Source organism: Mesoplodon densirostris, chromosome 14 (assembly GCF_025265405.1).
Source record: "Mesoplodon densirostris isolate mMesDen1 chromosome 14, mMesDen1 primary haplotype, whole genome shotgun sequence".
Lineage (NCBI taxonomy): Eukaryota > Metazoa > Chordata > Mammalia > Artiodactyla > Ziphiidae > Mesoplodon > Mesoplodon densirostris.
This window is the reverse complement of record NC_082674.1, coordinates 76,301,067-76,326,162: the sequence shown is the minus strand read 5'-3', so window position 1 is coordinate 76,326,162 and position 25,096 is coordinate 76,301,067. Positions and strand designations below refer to the sequence as shown.

At 38.6% G+C, this 25,096-nt stretch overlaps 1 protein-coding gene across 9 annotated transcripts in view; it reads left to right on the top strand.

Annotated features, from left to right (window-relative positions):
* Nucleotides 1-25,096, top strand: part of NPHP1 (nephrocystin 1) — a 58,948-nt gene that overhangs the window by 2,805 nt on the left and 31,047 nt on the right. For 4 of the 9 annotated variants that reach the window (XM_060117683.1, XM_060117680.1, XM_060117688.1 and 1 more), the window contains exons 2-11: nt 213-286; nt 8,754-8,814; nt 9,901-10,025; nt 14,282-14,489; nt 14,803-14,904; nt 18,402-18,502; nt 18,824-18,866; nt 19,834-19,921; nt 21,410-21,504; nt 23,464-23,592. In XM_060117683.1, the coding sequence (XP_059973666.1) occupies nt 213-286; nt 8,754-8,814; nt 9,901-10,025; nt 14,282-14,489; nt 14,803-14,904; nt 18,402-18,502; nt 18,824-18,866; nt 19,834-19,921; nt 21,410-21,504; nt 23,464-23,592 (1,026 nt within the window). The remainder of the gene's footprint in view (nt 1-212; nt 287-8,753; nt 8,815-9,900; nt 10,026-14,281; nt 14,490-14,802; nt 14,905-18,401; nt 18,503-18,823; nt 18,867-19,833; nt 19,922-21,409; nt 21,505-23,463; nt 23,593-25,096) is intronic. The other 5 variants (XM_060117685.1, XM_060117682.1, XM_060117684.1 and 2 more) reach the window with 3 other exon arrangements.

The following is a 25,096-nucleotide window of genomic DNA, read 5'->3' as shown; positions in this document are numbered from 1 at the left end:
ATGAATAGATGGGTCATAAGAGTATAGTAAAATATTAATGGTAGAATCTAGGTGGTGGGTATTTGGATGTTCACTATAAAGTTCTTTCAACTTTATTGTATATTTAAAAGTATTCATTATAAAATGTTGGGAAAAAAGAATTAAAATTTTATTTCCTGAGGTTATATGGTATTTAACAATATGATATTTTAAACAGTCTCCATTTATTGTAGGTTGATGATTTGCTTTCTGAGAGTCGATTGAAAGGAGCTCTAGAAGCCAGTAAAAGGCGAGATATTTACCAAAGGTAAAGCATATGAAATTATGTTAGCTTTGTAAGGACTATACTGACATTTCAGTGAGCAGTATTTACAGCATTGAAATTGAGGAATTATTTCCTTTTTTAATTAATAACATTTCTAAAAAGACAAAATAATAATGGGAAGTAATATTGAGGTAACAATGAATGAAATTTTCCAAAATGTATTTTACAATATTTCTTCTAATTATCTATGTCTACCTAGTCTAAATGTTGGAATGATAAGACTAAATAGAGAATTACAAATGTTAAAAAGGGGCAGCTTACATTTATTTTGTACTCTGTGTGTACCAAGCAGTGTGGTCCATACTCTAAAAACTTTTTCTTAATTAATTTTTACAATAACATTTTGAGATACTCATTAATATAGATGAGAAAATTAAGGTTCACAGTGGTTAGTTAATATGTCTAACATTACTTAGCTATAAGACATTAAAGTGGGAAGGCAATAAAAATGTTTTAAGATAAATGCAGAATTTATAGATATATTTAATTAATTAATTAAATTCAAGTATAGTTGACTTACAATGTTATGTTAGTTTCTGGTGTACAGCAAAGTGGTTCAGTGATACATATATATGTGTATGTGTGCATATATATATATGTGTGTTCTTTTTCATATTCTTTCCATTATGGTTTATCACAGGATATTGAATGTAGTTCTCTGTGCTATGCAGTAGGACCTTGCTGTTTATCCATCCTATACATAATAGTTTGCATCTGCTAGTCCCAAACTCCGAATCCATCCCTCCCCCACACCCCCACCCCTCCCTTGGCAACCACAAGTCTGTTCTCTATGGCTGTGAGTCAGTTTCTGTTTCACTGATAAGTTCATTTGTGTCATATTTTAGATTCCACATATAAGTGTTATCATATGGTATTTTTCTTTCTCTTTCTGACTTACTTAATATGATAATCTCTAGGTTCATCCATGTTGCTGCAAATGGCAGTATGTCATTCTTTTTTGTGGCTGAGTAGTGTTCCACTGTGTGTGTGTGTGTGCATGTGTGTGTGTGTGTATATATATATATATAACATCTTCTGTATCCATTCATCTGTTGATGGACATTTAGGTTGCTTCCATGTCTTGGCTATTGTAAATAGTGCTGCTGTGAACAGAGGGATGCATGTATCTTTTCAAATTAGAGTTTTGTCTGGATATATGCCCAGGAGTGGGATTGCTGGATCATAGGGCAGCTTTATTTTTAGTTTTTTGAGGAACCTCCATACTGTTTTCCATAGTGGCTGCACCAATTTACATTCCCACCAACAGTGTAGGAGGGTTCCCTTTTCTCCATACCCTCTCCAGCATTTGTTTTTTTGTAGACTTTTTAATCATGGCCATTCTGACCAGTGTGAGGTGGTACATCATTGTAGTTTTGATTTTCATTTCTCTAATAATTAGTGATTTTGAACATCTTTTCATGTGCCTATTGGCCATTTGTATATCTTCTTTGGAAAAATGTCTATTTAGGTCTTCTGCCCGTTTTTTGACTGGGTTGTTTGTTTTCTTGTTACTGAGTTGTATGAGCTGTATGTATATTTTGGAAATTAAGCCCTTGTTGGTTGCATCATTTGCAAATATTTTCTCCCAGTCCATAGGTTGTCATTTCGTTTTGTTTATGGTTTCCTTTTCTGTGGAAAAGCTTGTAAGTTTGATTAGGTCCCATTTGTTTATTTTTGTTTTTATTTCTATTGCCTTGGGAGACTGACCTAAGAAAACATTGCTACAATTTATGTCAGAGAATGTTTTGCCTATGTTCTCTTCCAGGAGTTTTGTGGTTCTATGTCTTATATTTAAGTCTTTAAGCCATTTTGAGTTTATTTTTGTGTATATTGTGAGTGTATGTTCTAACTTCATTGATTTACACGCAGCTGTCCAGCTTTCCCAGTACCGCTTGCTGAAGAGACTGTCTTTTCTCCATTGTATATTCTTGCCTCCTTCATTGAAGATTAATTGACTGTAGGTGTGTGGGTTTATTTCTGGGCTCTCTATTCTGTTCCATTGACCCATATGTCTGTTTTTGTGCCAGTACCATGCTGTTTTGATTACTTTAGCTTTGTAGTATTGTCTGAAGTCTGGGAGGGTTAAGCCTCCTGCTTTGTTCTTTTTCCTCAGGATTGCTTTGGCAATTCTGGGTCTTTCATGGTTCCATATACCTTTTAGGATTACTTGTTCTAGTTCTGTGAAAAACGTCATGGGTAATTTGATAGGGATTGCATCAAATCTGTAGATTGCTTTGGGTAGCATGGTCATTTTAATAATATTAATTCTTCCAATCTAATTAATCCAATAGTAATTCTTCCAGTTAAATTAATAATATTCTTTCTATTTCTTTGAATCATCTTCAGTTTCCTTTATCAGTGTTTTATAGTTCTCAGCATAAGTCTTTCACCTCCTTACTCAGGTTTATTCCTAAGTATTTTATTATTTTTTTGATGTGATTTTTTTAAAATAAATTTATTTATTTATTTTTGGCTGCATTGGATCTTCCTTGTTGGGTCTTCGTTGGTGTGCGTGGGCTTTCTCTAGTTGTGGCGAGCGGGGGCTACTCTTTGTTGCAATACGCAGGTTTCTCATCGTGGTGGCTTCTCTTGCTGCAGAGCTCGGGCTCTAGGCACACGGGCTTCAGTAGTTGTGGCACGTGGGCTGAATAGTTGTGGCTCACGGGCTCTAGAGCGCAGGCTCAGTAGTTGTGGCGCATGGACTTAGTTGTTCCGTGGCATGTGGGATCTTCCCGGACCAGGGCTTGAACCCGTGTGCCCTGCATTGGCAGGCAGATTCTTAACCACTGCACCACCAGGGGAGTCCCTTTTGATGTGATTTTAAAAGGGACTTTTTTTTTTTTACTTTCCCTTTCTGATATATATAAATTTTTCATTTTCCGTTTCTGATATTTCATCATTAGTGTAAAGAAATGCAACTGATTTCTGTATGTTAATCTCGTATCCTGCTACCTTGCTGAATTTCTTTATCAGTTCCAGTAGTTTTTGTGTGGAGTCTTTAAAGGTTTTCTATATATAATATCATGTGATCTGCATATAATGACAATTTTACCTCTTCTCTTTCAATCTGGATACGTTTTATTTCTTTCTCTTGTCTGATTGTTGTGGCTAGGACTTCTAATACTATGTTGAATAGAAGTGGTGAGAGTGGGCATCCTTGTCTTGTTCCAGATTTTAGTGGGAAGGCTGTCAGCTTTTCACCATTGAGTATTATGTTGGCTGTGGGTTTGTCATAAGTAGCTTTTATTATGTTGAGATATGTTGCCTCTATACCCATTTTGGTAAGAGGTTTTTCTTTGTTTTTTTTAAATTTTATTTATTTATTATTTACTTTTGGCTGCGTTGGGTCTTCGTTGCTGCGCATGGGCGTTCGCTATTTGCGGTGAGTCGGGGGCTACTCTTTGTTGCAGTGCGTGGGCTTCTCATTGTGGTGGCTTCTCCTGTTGTGGAGCACGGGCTCTAGGCACGCAGACTTCAGTAGTTGCAGCACACAGCCTCAGTAGTTGTGGCATGTGGGCTCACTCGTTGCAGCTCATGGGCTCAGTAGTTGTGGCTCGCAGGTTCTAGAGCTCAGGCTCAGTAGTTGTGGTGCATGGGCTTAGTTGCTCTGCGGCATGTGGGATCTTCCTAGACCAGGGATCGAACCCATGTCCCCTGTATTGGCAGGCAGATTCTTAACCACTGCACCACCAGGGAAGTTCCTTGGTAAGAGGTTTTTTTTTTCCTTTTTTGCGGTACGCGGGCCTCTCACTGTTGTGGCCTCTTCCGTTGCGGAGCACAGGCTTCAGGTGCACAGGCTCAGCGGCCATGGCTCACGGGCCCAACCGCTCCATGGCATGTGGGATCTTCCCAGACCGGGGCACGAACCCGTGTCCCCTGCATCGGCAGGCGGACTCCCAACCACTGCACCACCAGGGAAGCTCCTTGGTAAGAGTTTTTATCATGAATAAATGTTGAATTTTATCAAATGCTTTTTCTGCATCGATTGAGATGATCATGTGGTTTTTGTCTTTTCTTTTGTTGTTGTGGTGTATCACATTGATTTGCATATGTTGAACCATCTATGTGACCCTGACAACTTGATCGTGGTGTATGATCTTCTTTATGTGTTGTTGGATTCGGTTTGCTAATATTTTGTTAAGAATTTTTGTATCTATATTCGTCAAAGATATTGGCCAGTAATTTTCTTTTTTGGTGTTATCCTTGTCTCATTTTGGTATCAGGGTGATGGTGGTTTCATAGAATGACTTTGGGAGTGTTCCCTCCTCTTCAGTCTTTTGGAAGAGTTTGAGAAGGATCAGTATAGTTCTTTTTTGTATGCTTGGTAGAACTCCCCAGTGAAGCCATTTGGTCCTGGACTTTTGTTTGCAGGGAGTTTTTAAAATTATAGATTCTATTTCACCTCTAGTGGTTGGTCTGTTCAAATTATCTAGCTCTTTTTGATTCAGTTTTGGTGGGCTGTATGTTCCTAGAAACTTGTCCAAGAAATGCAGAATTTAGTTAAGCAAGAGAAGGAACTTCACTACAGTCTCAGTGGAGTTGCAGCCTTTGGTCCATTTGAATCAAATGCAAGAATTATGTCATGGTATAATTTGGGTCTAAGAGCAAACAACCTAAGCCTGAAGGTTATGGACTTGCTGTTGTGACAGCAACTATAAAAACAGCTCAGAGTGAACATCAGTGGCTTAGGCCAAATTATGGTAAGTCCTTGGCCTATATAGCCCCAGATCCTGTGACCTGTCAGAAGTCTCTGTCTATTAGCAATTCTGCCTTGCTTGGGATGGTGACCTTAGCTCTCTTGAGATGGGAAAACTGTTCTCATGATGGATGATTGTTTTTTGTTTTGTTTTGAATTTTCTTTTTAATCCTTGGGAGAGTTTAAAATTAACTAGAGTTTAAAATTACATAGACATGATGAACTAAATCAAATTAGACTATTATTACTTTTGTATTAAGTTTAGGACATCATTAAAATAATCTGTATGCTTTGGGTATTTAAAGAATTTATAACATTCAAATGGATGTGAGATTTGTGCTGCTAGTTTAAATGATTCATTAGAACATTTGAAAAAATTTTGCTTAAGTCAGGCATTCAGAGTGCTTAAAAGCAAAATAAAATTTAAATCAATTTTAAGATGTGGGAATTTAATTAACTACCTTCATTAGTAGGATTGATTATTTGAGGAATTTAGCTCAAGTTGAATTAATCAAACAATAATGAAAGAAAAAGAGAAGGTAATTGTCCTTGCTTTACTAGATTTTAATATAGAATGAGAGTTATATGCTGAATTGAAGTACCAGGGAAAACTAGATTTTTTAATTTTATTTTAATAAGCTAATAATTATTTTTATACCCAAGTAATAGTCTTCTCTGTGTATAAAAAGATCCCCTCACAGTCATTTTAAAATACACACTGATATTTGCATGTCTGAAAACAACATTCAACCCTTACGTTTGATTAATAACTGGGTAGATATGGAGTAAAAAATTTTTGTACTTAAACCTTTGAAGACATTGTCTGGTTCCTTTACACCCAGTGATGCTGCCAAGTTTCATGGTCATTCCTTTGTAATTGATCTCTGTTTGAGGCTTTTCTTCTCGGCCTTGGTGTTTTGAAATTTTGTCATGGTGTATTTAGGTGTTGTTTGAATTCTTCTCAACACTCAAGGGGTCTTTTCAGTTTGAAAACTCTTGTCTCTCATGGGCTCCGGGAGAGTTTCTTTTACTAAAAGATAATTTTTTTACTTCTGTTTGTTTCTTCCTGAAACACCTTTGAGTCAGGTATTGAACCTCCTGGAATTTTCCTCTAGGTCTCTCCCCACTAGTTTTTGTTTCTTTGTTTTTTTGTTTATGCCTGAGAGGTTCTCTTGACACTTTTTTTTTTTTTTTTGGCTTGTGGGATCTTAATTCCCTGACCAGGGATCGAACCCGTGTCCCCTGCAGTAGAAGTGCGGAGTCCTAACCACTGGACCGCCAGGGAAGTCCCTAAATTCAGTCTTATCTTAGCCAATCCTGACCTTGCACAAGCCTTTCTCAGTGTTCCTTTTCCTCAAACCTTCTGAAACCGTGCAACTCAGGTTGGGATTTGAACCCATGGGCCAGGTCTCAGACCCAGCCAAAACCCAGCTTGGGACTTCTTTTAACTGAGATCACACACCTGGTTTCAGGACTTAATGAAGCTCAGGTTCTTGATGTCTCACTGCAGAAAGAATTCAGTGAGAGACAAAGTGATAGGTAAGACGTGGATTTATTTAGAGAGAAACACACTCCACAGAGTGTGGGCCATCTCAGAAGGCGAGAGCAGCCAACTTTTTCTTTTAACTTTTCCGTAGATGTTTTATTTCAGCAGCTGTATTGTTAATTTACAAGTCTTTTTCCTTGTTCTTTAATTTTTCTTTTTTCTAGCATTGTGTTCCTGTTTTTAGGTTATCTCATTAATACTTCCATGATTGGGAGTTTTTTTTTTTTTTTTTAAAGTTCTTTTCTGTTCTCTGAGTTGTCTTTGGTTCCTCTGGGCTCAGATTTTTTTATTTGTTTCCTTTTGGTTAGTCTTAAATTTTATATTCCATGTTGCTAGTTTTCTTCATTATGCCCAATGGTCCTTGGATTATCTTTTTTTTTTTAAGAATGAGGGACTAAGCTGATTATTCTAGAGAGTTGCCATGGGTTCTTCTACTGTTGTGTATATAGGTCTCAAGGACCAGCCCTTCCCGTCATTTTGCTCTGTCATATTCAGCTTGTCCGTGACAGCCCTGCATACCATTACAAAGTCCCCAGTCATCATTACCTAAAAGCAGAAAGGGTGATGGTTCTTTACCTGCTCCATCAGGGAGAATAAAATGGGAGGAACTGCCCAACACATTTCTTTTATGTATCATTGGCCAGTGCTGGGCCATACACGCACCCTACCTGCAGTGGAGGCTGAGCACTTGCGTGTCAGTGGGAGGCCAAGCATGCCAGCATGGAGGAGGGTGGCAGAAGGGCTTTGGGGTAGATAACTAGCAGGGTCAGCTGCGGGTTGATGTTTCTACTTCTCTTTTCTGCCTCTTTCACAAAGGATTTTTGTCCCCCTTTTCACTGCTCATTTCATTTTATGAGTCTCTGGAAGAAAAAAAAAATAACTCAGCATAAAAAATAATGACTTTTTCAGGTTATTGGTGGAGAAAACATTTGATTTTTGAAAACTCATAACTAGCTGTAGCCCATTTTCAGTCATTTTTTTCTCTCTCTTTTTTTAAAATTGAAGTACAGTTGAGTTACAGTGTTGTGTTAATTTCTGCTGTGCAGCAAAGTGATTCAGTTATACCTATATATACATTCTTCTTTATATTCTTTTCCTTTACGGTTTATCTCAGGATACTGAATATAGTTTGCTGTGCCTTGCTGTAGGACCTTGTTGTTTATCCATTCTATATATAATCGTTTGCCTCCACTAACCCCAAACTCGGTCGTTTTCATACTTCTAATTTGGGTGTCTAAGACTTAAGCCAAATTATATGAGCTGTCCATGAAATATCTAAAACACTGTACCCATATGGATGGGCCATGTTCACGAGGGGAGTGTGCTGTTGCGGGGAGAGGCCAGCTGTAGAATCCTAAACTCTGCCTTCACATGGCTACTCTCCCTCTGACTAGCTCTGGTCCCTTTTCAGAACCTCACTTTCTTCAACTGGAGTGAGGGTTGTTATGAGACTCAAATGAGGTGATGCTTGTAAACTGCTTAGCAGTATTTGTGATGCAAAAAATAAATTTTAGCTGTTATTATCATTATTAGTTTTGTCGTCTTGGTTGCATCCTAGGTTTATGGAATTTTATAGCTGGAGAAGCATTTTTAAAGTCCAGTGCTTTCCTTAGTTTAGAGATAGGAAACTGAAGCCCAGAGTCACTGAAGTTTTCTGAGTTCTGGTTATCATACCTCATACCTGAGATCTTGACTATGAGCATCACCCAAGCTAATGAATGGAAAGGCATTTACATGTGAATTTTTAAACATCATTCATGCAATAGAAATTGCCTTACCTGGGCTTCCCTAGTGGTGCAGTGGCTGAGAGTCTGCCTGCCAATGCAGGGGATACGGGTTCGAGCCCTGGTCTAGAAAGATCCCACATGCCGCGGAGCAACTAGGCCCGTGAGCCACAACTACTGAGCCTGCGCATCTGGAGCCTGTGCTCCGCAACAAGAGAGGCCGCGACAGTGAGAGGCCTGCGCACCGTGATGAAGAGTGGCCCTCGCTCGCCACAACTAGAGAAAGCCCTCGCACAGAAACGAAGACCCAACACAGCCCAAAATTAATTAATTAATTAATTAATTTTTAAAAGGCAGATGCTTGCTTTCAAAAAAAAAAAAGAAATTGCCTTACCTGCTTAAAGACTTATGTATGATTTTATAAAATAGCTTTTCTTTCTGACAATTAAAAAATCAATATTTTGTTTCTTTTTTAAAATTTAGATGTATCCAATTAAAACAGGCAATAGATGAAAATAAAAATGCTCTTCAAAAATTAAGCAAAGTAAGTATTACGGTTAATCATGTTAAAAAAATTCTGTTTTTACCCAAATATTTTGTTAAGTGGAAGTTCATTAGAGGGGGTAAGTTCCTGGGTTCACTTAAGTTATGAAGTGTAACTGTGGTCAGTGCTGACCTGCCCGATGGGCTTACTGAATGTGCTTGGGAGCAGAAAAGCCAGGGCTCCAAATCCTGGTAAAAGTTCAGCTTTAATGAACTCACCCAGCATTGAGGACTCGGAAAAACCCGGAAGGAGCTATTTTTATTTTTGCATTGAGTAAGTTTTGTGTTTTACAGTTTAGAATTATTTCATTTTAATTACATTGTGGGGAGAGTACATAATCTGGCCCTGAGGGTAAGTGGTAGAGAAACTTCTTATATCACATGGCAGCCCTGATATTGGTGACTCTGCAGAAACAGGGCAAACTAGAATTTACTCTGGGCAGTTCCCATCAGGATTTCCTCTTTTAATATGCGCCTGAGCTTCAGCTAGGTGTCCGGGCCAGAGACTCACAGAGCATTTAGGGTGGAAGGCATTTGAAAGTCATCTGCCTGCCTGCATGTGAATCTCCTTTACTGCGTCTGAGACAAGTGGTCACTGAGTGTCTCTTCTGCATTTCTCCAGTGACACAAAACTGTAATTCCGGAGGCAGACTGACCCTAAATTTGAAAACCTAACTATTCCTGTTTCACAAATGAGGAAACTGAGCCTTCCAAAGGTGAAGCAGCTTCCCCAGTCTCACTGCCAGTAAGTGGCAGAACTTGGACTTGGCACTTGTGTTTTTGACTCCAAAGCCGGTCCTCTGTCTGGAACCTGTCCCTTACTGACTATAGAGGGGCTGCCATACCAAGCAAGAAAACAAAACAAAAAAACAGGAGGTATACTTTTATTTTGTCATGTGGTTTGCATTCCAACATAATAATCTACATTTCTTTTAAACTTATTTCTCTAAGGTAGGCATAGTCTCATATCAATATTTGCTTTGTCTTTTAGCACTTATTGGAGTTTTTTACTTTTAAAATAAATGTAATCGGAAACTGAAATTTTATTTTTATTTTTTTAGTGAAATAGACTTATATTCTCTCATAGGCTGATGAACCTGCCCCTGTTGGGAGTTACAATCAGAAGAAAGAGGAGGAACACAATCTTTTGGATAAGCTTACCCACCAACTGCAGGAACTTGCTGTGTCCATAAGTAGAGAAAATGTCGCTGAGTATGCTCCCTTCCTTCCTTTCTTTCTTTCAGATATTATGCCGCCAGCAGTTTTAATGTTTGACTCAGAATAAAGTCATATATAGATAAAAACAAATGGCAGTAACAGTACAATTAGTCAACATTTATTTATTGTGTATAGTAGAAAGTGTGAGATCCCATGAGAGATGTAAAGAAGTAGAAGCCATAATCTCTGCTCTCAGGTAATTTATAAGCTAGCTGGGGAAATAAAACAGAGATCGGAAAAGCTAAATAAACAGATGTTAGAAAATAAGGATCGGGCTTCCCCGGTGGTGCAGTGATTAAGAATCCGCCTGCCAATGCAGGGGACACGGGTTCAAGCCTTGGTCTGGGAAGATCCCACATGCCACGGAGCAACTAAGCCCGTGTGCCACAACTACTGAGCCTGTGCTCTAGAGCCCACGAGCCACGACTACTGAGCCCGCGTGCCACAACTACTGAAGCCTGCACGCCTAGAGCCTGTGCTCCGCAACAAGAGAAGCCACTGCAATGAGAAGCCCGCGCACTACAATGAAGAGTAGCCCCCGCTTGCCACAACTAGAGAAAGCCCACGAGCAGCAACAAAGACCCAACATAGCCAAAAATAAATAAATATATTTAAAAATTCTTTAAAAAGAAAATAAGGACTATGCCTTTAATGTCAGTGTTGATGTGTAAAAAGAAAATTATTTGGATTATTTGGATTGTTATACAGCCAACAACCCTATAATTCATGCCTGAAGAAATCTTAACACACTTATTTTCTCCATTAGGGCACATCACAGCCTTCTTGTGCTTGGGAACACTACACAGCATTTCAGCAGTATGTTTGGGGGCCATTTAAAACAGCATAGGTAGGTTACAAGTAAAAGATTGGAAAAAGGTATTCCATGTTAACCCTGACCAAAACAAAGGTGATGCAGCTATAGTAGTATCAGGCAGAGAAGACTTTAAGGTCAAAAGTAATTTAATAGATAAATACATCTTATAATAATAATAAAATAATAAAATACATCTTATAATAATAATAAATAATAATAATTTTTTATAAATAATACATCTTATACTAATAAAAAATAAAAATACATCTTATAATAATAAAAATAATAATAATCTTATAAAATAAATAATAATACATCTTATAATAATAAATTCAATAGAAAAAAATTATCCCTAATGTGTAGACACCTCATAACATAGCTTTGCAATGTATAAAGTAAAAATTGTTAGCACTGAAGGAGAGCTATATAATCCACAAACCTTAACCACCTTTACCTAATTAAAAATATGTTTGTAGAATGCTGTATCCAACTAGATAATACACCTCTCTTCCAAGTGCATGAGTAATGTTAACCAAAATGAATCATAATGGACCATAAACCAATTGTCAACAAATGTCAAAGGATTGAAATCATGTAGTGTGTAGTCTGATGACTTGGAATTACATTAAAACTCAGTGACAATCTAAAACTAATACAATGGTATATGTCAATTATATATCAATTTTTTTAAAAACTCAAATGACAGAAAAATAACTAAAAATCTCCAAATGTTTTCAAATTAAGTCACATACTTCTATGTAACCTAGGGATCAAAGAAAATATTACAATGGAAATCTTAAAATATTTTGAATGATAATAAAATACAACTGTGGGCTGCAGCTAAAGCAGCGTTTAGAGGGAAATTTATGACTTTAAATGCATAGTTTAGAAAAGTTGAAAATTAATTACTGAAGTTTCCAACCTAAGAAGCCAGAAGAAGAATAACAAATTAAACCCAAGAAAAATAGAAGTAAGGAAATAATAAAGAGCAGAAGACAGTGAATAATAAACAGACATACAGTAGATAAAATCAATAAACCAATAGTTGGTTTTTTGGAAAAGTTAATTAAATGGGTAAATTCCAAGCAAGACTGATTAAGAAAAGAGAAAGAGAAGGAAAACAGCAACAATAAAACAGGGAAGAAAACTAATCACTACAGAGTCTACAGAAATTAAAAAGATACTATGAAGATACTATGAACATCTTAATGCCAATAAATTTGAAAATTTAGATAAAATAAGTTCCTTGAAAAATAAAATGTACTCAATTTACACAAGATAAATAGAAAATCTTAATAATACTACCAAAATATCTACTAAAGTTGAATATATAATTAAAACCTTTCCACAGAATAAACCCTCAGGTTGCTTCACTGATAAATTTCTGCATTTAAGTAAGAAATAATACCAGTATTATAAAATCTTTCTAGAGAATTGAAAAAGAAACATTTCCCAAATCATTTCATGAGTGCTAGATAACTTCAATATCAAAACCTGATGAGTATTATAAGAAAAATACAAGGCCTTCATGAATGAATGCACAAACTCAATATAAAATATTAACAAATAGAATCCAGGGCATATAAAAATGACAGTACGTCATGACTAAGTGGGATTTATTCTAGAATGCAAGGTTAATTTAACATTGAAAAATCACTAATTGAAATTTACTGTATTAGCATAATAAAGAAGAGCCATTTGGGTCTATTTGGCTAGTTTTATGGTTAGCAATGTCCATTTGCATCAAAGTATTGTTATCCCATTTTATTTTTTTATTTTTTATTTTTTAAAATTTATTTCATTTATTTATTTTTGGCTGTGTTGGCTCTTCGTTGCTGCGTGCGGGCTTTCTCTAGTTGTGGCAAGTGGGGGTTACTCTTCGTTGCAGTGCGTGGGTTTCTCATTGCGGTGGCTTCTCTTGTTGTGGAGCACGGGCTCTAGAGCACAGGCTCAGTAGTTGTGGCACACAGGCTTAGTTGCTCCATGGCATGTGGGATCTTCCCGGACCAGGGCTCGAACCCGTGTCCCCTGCATTGGCAGGCGGACTCTCAACCACTGCACCACCAGGGAAGCCCCTGTTATCCCATTTTAAAGATAAGCTTCTCTAATGTAAGCATTAGGAGAGCAAAGACCTCTATTTTGTTCATTGTTACACCCCTAGCACATAGTGTCTGTCACACAGTAGGTGCCCAGTAAATGCTGCATGTTGAATGAATAAATAAAGCTCAGGGAGACTTAACGACTTATCCAAGCTAGTATTTTAGCTCCTCCCTCTTCCCTCCTCAGTATCTTTCCCAAACACCTTTCTCTTCATCCCTAATTCTTAGTTTAAACTGTTTCATGTCTCACTTTTAACAGCCATCTTTGTCTTTAGCCCTTCTTCCAATCTCTTGCCCACGTGACACCTGATCATCTTCCTGAAGTGCAGATCAGATCATGCCTTTCCCTTCATTTTTAGGGAATACCTTTAGAGATAAAGCTCACATGGGCTACGTTCTGCTCACCTCTTTTCAGTCTCATCTCTTGCTTATTTCTCCCAAGCCTCGTCCTACCACTCATGAGCTACTTGAAGTTCCCTGATCTTGAGCCTCCTTCCTCCACTCCCTTCCTTACCTTTCTACTCCCCTTTTACCTGATTAATTCCAACTCATCCCTCAAGACCTAATTCTAAGCCTTTCTGATCCCCACCCATGCAGTCGAAGTTAGGTGTCCCCCTTGTGTGCTTCCTTGGTATCCTGTGTTTACCTCTATTGCAGTATCTGTTGAACTATATAGTACTTATCCGTCTGATAGATTGTTTCATTGTCCTCCTTGAGGACAGGGAATTGTGTCTCATTTATCTCTGTATCTACTGTGTCTGACATGGAACCTGACATATATCATCATCATCATCATCATCATCATCATCATCATCATCGCCGACTTTTATTGAAAGCCTGCAGACACTGTTGTAAACACTTTGCAAGTTTGTAACTCCTCTCATCTTCATGATGACCTTATGAGGCAGGTTCTATTATTATCTCCACTTTACCAATGAGAAATGGGGAGATTAAAAGAAACCTATCCAAGGTCACTCAATGAGAAGGAGATAGAACCAGAACTTAAACTCAGAGCCCGTGCTCTCATCACTGTACAATAATGGTCAAGCAGCATCTGCTGAATGGATGAATCCAAGATTTCAGTGCAAGTCTCTTGGCCTCAAGTCCAGCACATGCTTCACCAGGTCACATACGTTCCTCAGATATATTAACTCCTCATCACTCTCAGTTCCTCGGTCGTATATTCTTTGCTAGGTGGTAGAAACTGTTAGTTGCACTTTCCCTTTATTCCCTTTATTTGCCACTTCCAAATATAGGCCAGTTCTATATGTAGAAGTTATATTCGTACTCAATCTGGATCTGTTCTTATACGTTATTGCAGGTGACCCTTGTCAAAGAATTATTTTTTGCAGAACTGGGGCGCTTACTGAAGGAGAGGATGATGACAATTCTGCTGAAGAAGATGAAGAAGAAGAAGAAGAAGAAGATGATGATGATGATGATGATGATGACGATGATGATGATGATGATGAAGAGGCCACAAGTGGAGAATACATTGCTGTTGGAGATTTTACAGCTCAGCAAGTCGGAGACCTTACATTTAAGGTAGTAGAAACAGACTGGAAGCTAACCGAAGGATAAATTTTCATACCTAACATAGTTAGAAAACTCTACCTGTATCCCTGGATTAGATATTCCTGATATTGACTTTTTAAAGACTGAATCTGTTTAAATAAAATAAGTGATAATTAAGATTTGCAAGCGGTAGTCAGGCAAAATTCTGTTATCAAAGTTACCTGGTAGTAAAATGGTAAAAAGAGTAGACGCTCTTCTGTTTTTGAAAATAGTTTTCATGTTTATAATTCTGAATTTAGGGGTAAATTTTAGTTAAAATATTTTTACTTTTATTTTCTTTAAGAAAGGGGAAATTCTCCTTATAATTGAAAAAAACCCTGATGGTTGGTGGATGGCTAAGAATGCCAAAGGAAACAAAGGTCTTATTCCCAGAACGTACTTGGAGGTTAGTCTTTTTTGTTTATTCTTTCCTTTTTCTTCTTCCAGACATTTTTTCATTTATAAGAAAACACTAAGATGTAGTCTTTGATCAACTGACTAGTGAATGAGTTAAGATATAGAATTTGCCTCAATTTTAGAGGGACAGAGTATGGGAAAAACACTGTGTGTTATAGTTCTGGGGACCTGTGAAGTGCTCTTATGTAGCTGAGCCCTAGAATGTTATCCCACAATGAAGATGTTCTGTGGGTTAATGTTGATCATAAAAATTAATAGGTATTTATTATTTGTTGTGAGACAAAACCACAGTTAACTTTGTGTTAACTTCCAAAAATATATGATCCTTTACTAAGATGTGGACATACTATATATGCATGTTTATGGCCTATTTCTTTCACATTTCATAATATAGCATGGTCATTTTCTGTGCCAATATATATAGATCAGTGCTGTCCAATAGAAATATAATGCAAACCATAAGTATAATTTAAAATTTTATAGTAATGACACTGAGCTGTCTTGTTTTTCTTCACACCACCTCTAACACCAACTGTGTGTTTCTTTTCTGACACCAAATACATGTTGTTTTTCCACACTGATTCTTTGAAACCAACCAGGTATCCACAATTCAGTTCAGTTCTGACACTAGCTCCTGGAGTTAGCACAGACCTCCACAAGGTAAGGGCTCAGTCCCGCAAGACTGCCCCACTTCAGATGCCAGTCACAAGTCCCTGGGGCTAGCTGTGCTTCTGAGTGACCGGCTCTAAACTTGGAAGTTCCCACACCTTTCCTCAGGTTCAATCATTTGCTAGAGGGACCCACAGATCTCAGGAAACACCTCACTTTTGCTTCCCAGTTCATTATAAAGGATATAGTTCAGGAACAGCCAAATGGAAGAGGTGCACAGGACAAGGTATTGGGAGAGGGAGGGAGTGGGACCTGGTTCTTCCATGTGCTCCTGGAGCCACCCTGCCAGCACTTCAAGTGATGGCCAACCCAGAAGCTCCCTAAACACTGTCTTTTAGGGGTTTTTTGGAGGTTTCATTACATAGACACGATTGATCAAATCATTGGTCGTCAGTGATTAAATTCAATCTCTAGCTCCTTTTCCCTCCCTGAAGGTGAGGGGGTGAGTGGCACCAAAAGTTTCCACCTTCTAATCACTGGTTCCTCTGGCCACCAGCACCCACCCCTCCCCAAGCCATGACCTCATGAGCATAAACTCAAGTATGTTTGAAAGGGGCTTGTTATGAATAACAAAAGACACTTCCGTCACTCAGGAAATTCTAAGAATTTTAGGAACTCTGTGCCAAGGACTGGGCGTAAAGACCAAATGTGTATTTTTATTATACCACACACATTTTTTTAAAGTAAACGGAAACAGGTGACATTATTAATTTTTTAAAACATTAATTTGTTTATTTTTGGCTGTGTTGGGTCTTCATTGCTGCGCGCAGGCTTTCTTTAGTTGTGGTGAGCGGGGGCTACTCTTCATTGCAGTGTGCGGGCTTCTCATTGCGGTGGCTTCTCTTGTTGCGGAGCACGGGCTCTAGGCGCGCAGGCTCCAGTAGTTGTGGCACACGGGCTCAGTAGTTGTGGTTTGCGGGCTCTAGAGCGCAGGCTCAGTAGTTGTGGCGCACGAGCTTAGTTGCTCCGCGGTATGTGGGATCTTCCTGGACCAGGACTCGAACCCGTGTCCCCCGCATTGGCAGGCAGATTCTTAACCACTGCGCCACCAGGGAAGCCCGGTGGCATTATTTTTAATAATTTATTTTATCCAGTATATTAAACATTATCTCATTTCAACATATAATCAATATTTTAAAATCCTTTTTTTTTAATGCTAAGTCTTCAAATTCTAGTGTGTATTTTACACTTAAATAGCACATCTCAGTTTAGACTGGTCACATTTCAAGTGTCAGTAGGCACAGGTGGTGAGTGCCTGCCCTATTGCCCAGCTCAGTTCTGGGTCATCTGTTTCAATGGTAGCATAGTATTCCAGTCTCATTTAGATGGACATTTAGGTTTCCAACCTATAATAACTATAAATGACATTGCAAAGAAGGTAAGATTAGCTTCCGCTCTGAGTTACAGAAGAGCTCCAAAATAGTGGCCTAAATAAGGTAGAAGCATATTTCTCTTGTGTGTGGAGGAAGTGTGGAGATGGGCAATCAAGGAATGGTAAGGCGCTATCTAATATTTTACCCTGTGGGTAGGTGCGAGCAGCTCTTCCTAGGGTTGTTATCTCTTTAGCTTAGGTTGGCTGCTAGATCTTTCGTTATTAACAATTCCAAGCAGTGAAAGAGGAAAGGGGAAGAAGAAGTCAAAAGGCATGAGTTGCCGTCTTTTAAAGGTTTCTTGGAAGTTACACAAAAAGCTTCCAGTTATATCTCCTTGGCCAGAATTTAGTTTCTTGATAACACCTAGCTGCAAGGAGGGCTTGGAAAATGTAGTCTTTTAGCTGATTCATTGCTTATATTCAGGGATCCTGTTAGAAAAGAAGACCCTGTGTTGTGATCAGTCTGCACATATACCTTGTAGACTGTCTGGTTATTCCCCTTAAATAAATTCCTAAATGCTCATTGCTGGTGCAAAGGGTTTACACCTTTGTATTTTGATTGAATTTGCCATTTTTCCTTTTAGCAAAGTTATGCCTATTTGGACTCCCATCTCCAGCAGCCAAGAGTGCTTGCTTGTCTACACATTTGCCAGTGATGGTTGTCATCAATCTTTTTGCCATTGTGATAGACCAAAAAAAACCCCAAAAAGCTCATTATTGTTTTTTATTTGCACTTATTGTACTGCTAGTGAGGTTGAGCATGATTTCATTTGCTTTATGACCATTTCTATTTCTTCTTTGTAAATTGCCTTTTCAGTTCATTTTTCTAAGGATTTTTGAAAATTGTATTGATTTATAAGAGTTTTTGTAATATCTTGATAATAAGGATATCAACCCTTAGAAACTGTGGCAGATATCTTCTTGGTTGACTTTCGCCCATGTTTTATTTTTTATGTAGTTAAATCAAAGTTCCATGGTTTTGGTATCACGACTGGAAAGGGCTTTCGAATCTCAAGATTATTTTCTTCAGGGACTTCCCTGGAGGTCCAGTGGTTAAGACTCCACACTTCCACTGCAGGGCGCGCGGGTTTGATCCCTGGTTTGGGAACTAAGATCCACATGCCATGTGGCGTGGCCAAAAAAAAGAAGTGTTCTTCTAACACTTCTATAGTTCTTTCGCTTTTTTGTCTTTTCTTCTTCTTTTTTTTCATTTGAATATGTCCCATCTGGCATTTATTTTTATTAAACTTGTTCTCTACCTCTGTCATTGTAATTTTTTCATATAGTGACATTATCAACCATGTATTGAAATCTTTTTCCACTGATTTTTTTATATGCCCATCATATACTAAATCCCTATCTACACTTGAGCCTTTCTGAAAGTACGTTTATTGCTTGATTTTTGCATTAGGTAAAAAGTCCTTCATATTTCAATAATTTTTCAGCCCTATAATAAAGAAGAAGGCCAGGAGTCTAGTGAAGAAGGCAGTGAAGAAGACCTAGAGGTAGGGGGTGAAACGGCAGAAGGAACAGAAGTTAAACAAAGGTAAAAAGGTGTGAGGGGACATCAAAGTAGGTTTAGGGAACATTTTGTTTATTTTTACTATTATAAGTAATTCAAGAATGTCTTGAAATGGAAACAGCTTATAGTTTGGGAGCAGGGCTTTTCATATTACTGTTTGCTTAAGATCATTACAACTTTAACTTGGTGATTATTGTTAGCACATGATATTATGCTTAGTTTCAGGTAGACTTAGGTTTTCAGAAGTTACAATTATATACTTTGTTCTTTGATTAATGAAATTCGCTAATTGAGCGAATAGGCGTAACCTTTCTGTACACTCACCTAGCTACCGTTTCTCCCTAGAACCGATTCTCATTGGAGTGCTGTCCGAAAAGCCATCTCAGAGGTTGGTATCTCCTTGTCTTATTAATGATGTCTCATTTTGTTACCTAATAGCTCTGATGAGGGTTCAGATTCAAAACAGGATGGAAACTTTAAATGAAAGCATTGGATCTTAAGCAGGATACAGAGCATGGAATGCACAGAGCATTAAAACGTATTTCTGGTTTAGTAAGCCTATGCCTATGAGGGCTTGGAAATGTCTCTCATTGATTCTGCTTGAATTTTCTATCATTTGGGTAAAGAGAGTTGTTAAATTTTGTTAATATTTAAAAATTCCAAAAAGCTCAAATAAGTAAGAAACTTGGGACTTCCCTTGTGGTCCAGTGGTTGAGACTCCTCACTTCCAATGTAGGGGGCATGGGTTTGATCCCTGGTCGGGGAACTAAGACATGCCTCAGGGCGCAACCAAAAAAAAAGAAAAAGTAAGAAACTATCAATAATCCTATCATTTAAAAAGTTGCATAACAAAATGAAAATCCACTCCTTCCATAAGTGATCATCACTAACCATTTAGTAAATATATTCTTTCTGCCTTTTTTACCCTACTTATCACTTACATGGACATGCACGTGTGCGCTTACGTGTGTGTGTGTATGTACATATAGTGTACAAAAAAGCCATTAATTCTTCAGTGCATATCAGTTTATAATATCAACTGATCTGTGACATGGCCGTACTTTGTGGAGCAGGACAGGCCATTTTGATGGGGGCCATGCAGGAAGCAACAGGTCTGGAGCACAGAGCTCAGCCCCCTGGGCACTGCATGGGGCTTAGGTCCTCAGGAAAGGCCAGGATTCAGCAATGGCGTCTTCTCAGGAATTGGGAGTTAAATTGCTATATTCTTCCGCTAAAGTCTGTACATTTGTGTTTTTCTTTCAGGGGTTGTAGTTGCTATAGTGATAAAGAGAGAGTATCCTAGAGGTGAGGAAACATGAATTAAACCAAGCAAATTTTTGTTTTACTCTCTTCAGCAGATTAACACTGTCGACGTATTGACCACGATGGGAGCTATTCCTGCTGGGTTCAGGCCTTCCACCCTCTTCCAGCTTCTGGAGGAAGGTAACAGGTGTCCATCAGCCACCACAGACTTTTAGTTAAGCGGTCACGGTTTACATCTCATTTTTCTGGCACAGCCAAAGCAAGTCATTGAAAAAGATGTAACATCTCACATCTCTTGGACGCTCATCTTTTCCTTCATCTTGCCTGTGAAGGAGGAAGGAGCCCTGATCCTATCAGAGGCCAAGCCCCCTTCCTTTATTTCAAAAACATGACTCTTTAATCAACCCTTTCCTGTGTCTTCAGCCTGCTCTCCCCTGCCCCACTGGCTGATTCCCTCATCAGCAGTCCTAGCAAACCTAAAACCTCCCACCTTTACGGACCAGCTCCCTGCAGCCCTGTCCCATTCTGGATGAAGCCTCCCTTTCTCTGCTTTTCCTCACAGTGAGACTTTTCCAAAGAGTTTTCCCTATTCGCTGTTTCTGTTTCCTTATTCATTCTTGGATTGCCCCATACTTGGCAACATTTGTTCATAAGCTCATTTTAAAGAGGAATAATGCTGTGGGGAGGCTCCCCTGTATACCCTGAGCTGCTGAGTCATCTGTGGAGGGGCTGCTTTGAGGCTTCTCTGTTGGGAAGCTCTTCTCAGCCCTCGCTGAACACCCAGCTCCTTCTCATGCTTTGTTTTATTTTTTTTTTATTATAAATCTCTTTTTATTTATTTATTTATCTATTTATTATTATAATAATAATAAGCTGTGCTGCGCAGCTTGCGGGATCTTAGTTCTCCCACCAGGGATCAAACCCGGGCCCTCGTGGAGTCCTAACCACTGGACCGCCAGGGAATTCCCCGCTTCTCATGCTTTGGGTCTCAGGGTACATTCCCAGAGACACCTTCCATGTAGACCCTCCTACTCCCATTCACTTGAGCACCTTTATAAGTCTAAGTCAGCTTATAATTATTTTGTCTTTTGTCTACTTATTTTTCATAACTCTTTCCCCCACTGAAGTGTAAGCTAATGAGGGCAGGGGCCATATTTCTCTGATTCACGTTTATGTTTCCAGCTCCCAGCATAGCACCTGGCAGAGTAGGAACTCAAAACTGAGTTCTTGGGTGAGTAAATGATTTTGTAATAGGTATTCGTCATGACACAAGTATGGAAGAACAGTATTAAAATGCTCTTGTGTTAAGAAGTAAAATTAATGATTATATACTTTTTCTAAAATATCTAAAAAGTGTTCACAGATTTTCTGCATTTTACAAAAATATTTGAATGGATCATCTTCATCCTGGGGCATGTTACTGGCCTAAAAGCCTTTAAGGTCTTTCCTGAAGCCACTTTAAGATCAGCTCTCATGTGCTTCTATCCTTACGTTTCCTGCTGTTGCTCTTATCTCTGTTAGTATGTCTGTCTTAGGAAGCAAGTTGCTAGTAAACAGCTTGGCATTTTCGACGTCTGTTTCCTAAGTCTGTACCATAACATCATGAATTTGGGGTTTTGAATTTCATTCGTTCTTTGTAAGAAAATAAAGGAACACTTATTTTTGCAGGCAATCAATTTCGAGCAAGTTACTTCTTACAACCAGAGCTCACTACTTCACAACTGGCCTTCAGAGATCTAATGTGGGATGCTAAAACGGGCTCTGTAAGTATGGTTACTGTCAGTAAAATTATAAATTTTCCAGATTTTGTCATGGTTGCAAATATACAGGTAACGTAAATTGATTAATGCGTTATAAAAAAACAAAAAACAATTGTCTCTGTATTGTAATTTTGAAACACTTAGTGACAGTTTCATAGCTGAGACAAAACTTGGGTCTGTTCACCTTGACTTTATCTTGTTTCTCTTCTCCACTGCTCTCTTCTCCCATTGTTACAAAGGAAATAATACTAGGTATCAGTCTTAATCATTCGTTGCCTCAATTTTTTCATCTGTAAAAAGGGAAAAATAGTAATAATACTTCCGACATAGGGTTATTATGAGAATTGCACTGAATGTGTGAAGGCCTTAGAACAGGGCCTGACCCGTGACGATAACTTAGGAAATGTTAGCCAGTATCATCGTTATTAGTGGTAGTAGTAATATTATTTTTATTAAATAGGAATGAGGAACTCGGCAGTACTTTCTGATTATATTTTGTGGGGAGCGTGGAGTGAAGGATTACTGGTCTCCCCCTTATGTGAAGTAGGAAATGCTCTCGACGTTTAATTCTCCTCTTCTCCTCCTTAGAAGGTATAAAGTGCATTTGAGCCCCTCACTCCCCTGCCTGTTTACCTTCTGCTTTTTCTCCCTTGCTCCCCCAGAGCCTCAGGGAAGAATAAGAGAACCCAGTGTGGTCAGGTTTTCTGGGGAGGGGTGGTGCAGAATTGTCGTGCTCTTTTCCTTCTCAACCCGAGCAGTGCCTGGAATCTTTTTTAGCATTAAATATCTCCTATTGCAAGTTTACAAATATGTTATATTTGGTGTGTGTAGTATACTAGTACTGAATAAAAGGCATTTAATTTTGTGAACTTGTACCCAGAGAGCTCAATTGTCAGCTCTCATTTCTTAAATTGAAAAGGTGACAAACTGTTAAACATGGTCTGATTTTTTTCAGTGATATGTTATTTAACTGGAAAGGCCCAGGACCATAAAGCAGAATGTTAAGAAGTGAAGATGTTCTTAAATAAAAAAAAAACTAGAATGCTAGTTTTTTTAATTGACATTCTGAATTATCTTGTGAAGTAGAACTGAATAACTACATCCAATGGTCAGTGCGTTCTCTCTGTCAAAACATCTTGATAAGAAGCCAGGGAACAATGTAGATAAATGCTTGGAATTGAAACAAGGAGGAGCTAGCTGTATAATATTAACACCAGGTGTCACTGGCCACTATGCTGTGGTGACCTTCTGTGCGGACCTGCCTTATGTAAGAAGGAGCTGTAAGAACGAACCTGGAATACAGTTGATTCCATGGTCAGGTCATTCTTTTTCCCTGATTGTACTGACTGTTCTTTTCATCACAATTTTTGTGTATTTAACAAAAAATGCAAAATTTAAAAAAAGATTTATTTATTATTTATTTATATATGGCTGTGTCAGGTCTTAGTTGTGGCACGCGGGAGGTTCGTTGCGGCACTCAGGCCTCTCTCCAGTTGTGGCGTGCGGGTTTTCTCTTCTCTAGTTGTGGCATGCGGGGTCCAGAGCACCTGGGCCCTGTAGTTTGTAGCCCGCGGGCTCTCTCGTTGAGGCGTGCAAGCTCAGTAGTTGTGGCACGCGGGCTTAGTTGCCCTGTGGCATGTGGGATCTTAGTTCCCTGACCAGGGATCAAACCCACGTCCCCTGCATTGTAAGGTGGATTCTTTACTGCTGGACCACCAGGGAAGTCCCAAAAGCAAATATTTTAAATATAAATATTTATGAAAATTTTAACTGAAATTTTGGGTTAAATTAAACAGACTATTGAAACTTTTCTTGTGTGTGTATGTTGTGAGCAAAATTTATTATTTTGTTCTTTTTTATTCTATATGCATTTTCTTAAGCATTTACAAAAGGTGCTTTGAAAATGAATTTGTCTTATAAGTCATAAAAGTAAACCTTCCTCATAACTAATTTTTCTCTCAGATTAGGTCAAGACCAAGTCGTGTTTCCTTGATTCTGACCCTCTGGAGCTGTAAGATGATTCCTCTTCCAGGAGTGAGCATCCAGGTTCTGAGCAGACACGTGCGCTTCTGTCTGTTTGACGGCAATAAGGTGAGCTTGCTGAGGAGTTAAACCAGTTCCCACGATGTGTTAATGCCACATATTAACCGCGTACTACACAGGGTCTGTCTGTCTCTTTCTCCCTCTCAACCTCTCTCTCTCTCTCCATGTGTGTGTGTATAAGTATCTATATAAAAATGTGTGGTAGAGTGCAAACTGCATGTGTTCTGATGACACAGACTTAACTCCTGGCTCTTTCAGTTGCTAAGTGTGTGATATTTATACATCACAGTTAACGCCTCTGAGCCTTAGATTTTTCACTTACAAAAAGGTACTGATGCCTATCTTCTAGTATTGTATACAGTTCAGGTTTGAAGGTTAGAGTATTGCATTTTTGAGAGGTGTACACACCTATATAACCAACATCCCAGTCAACATATGGAGCATTACCATCATCTGACAAAGTTGCCTTGTGTCCTTTTCCATTCTGTTCCTCTCTGATTCCTAAGAGAATATTTTTTACCCAGTACCAAAAAATTTGAATAACTCTTAATTAATTGATTTATGAGATACAGATGAAACAGTGCATGGATGGAACTTTATGACTTTAATTGCGTACACTAGACAAGAAGGTTTTTAAATCAGTGATCTAAGCTCGAACTCAAGAACCTAGAAAAGGAAGAGTGAGTCAACCCCCAAGGAAGTAGAATGGAGGAAATAATAAAGAGGAGAAATTAATGAAATAGAAAACAAGAGAAAACCAGAAAAGGCAAAGTTTATTCTTTGAAAAGATTAATAAAATTGAGAGATGCCTAGTAAGACTGATCAAGAAATTTTAAAAGAGAGAAAGAAAGAAAACAAATGATTGTTGCCGAAACTCTGCCTCTGTTCACCGGTGCCAAATAGAAACACGGAAACAGAGTTCTGGGTGAAGTAGAAAAGAAGAGCTTTATTGCTTTGCCAGGCAAAGGGGGCCACAGTAGGCTAATGCCCTCAGAACTGTGTGCTCCACCCTGGAGCAGGTAGTGAAGAGTGTTGCAGCGCTCAAGGAGCAGAGAGTGATCGGCTCATGGACATTCTCCTGACTGGCTGGTGGTGAGGTCATTGGGAGTCAACGTCATCAACCTTCTGGTTCCAACCAGTCTGGGGTCTGCGTGCCTGTGGGCAACACACAGTTAAGTTCTCCCACCTGGAGGGGGTTTCAGTATCTGCAAAACAGCTCACAGAACATGGCTCAGAATATTATCTATAGCCCTTGAGGAAGAACTAAAGGTCCTTGACTTTGTTTAATGGCTAAAGTATTATTATTTTGTCTTGCTTGACTGTTTTCCTTTCTTTCTGCATTTTTTCACTTCTCTGATTAAATTTATGCTTTGAGTAAAGTTTTTCTACAGACAAAAGGCAGGCGGAGGACAGGGGTGGGGCTCTTTTCTGGGAAGGCCTCATAGGGTCCTGCTTGGTTACACGGTCACCATCTGACATGAAAATGGAGACCTCAGCACAGATCCTGCACGCATTAAAGGGATAAGCAGGGGATATTGTAAACAACTTTATG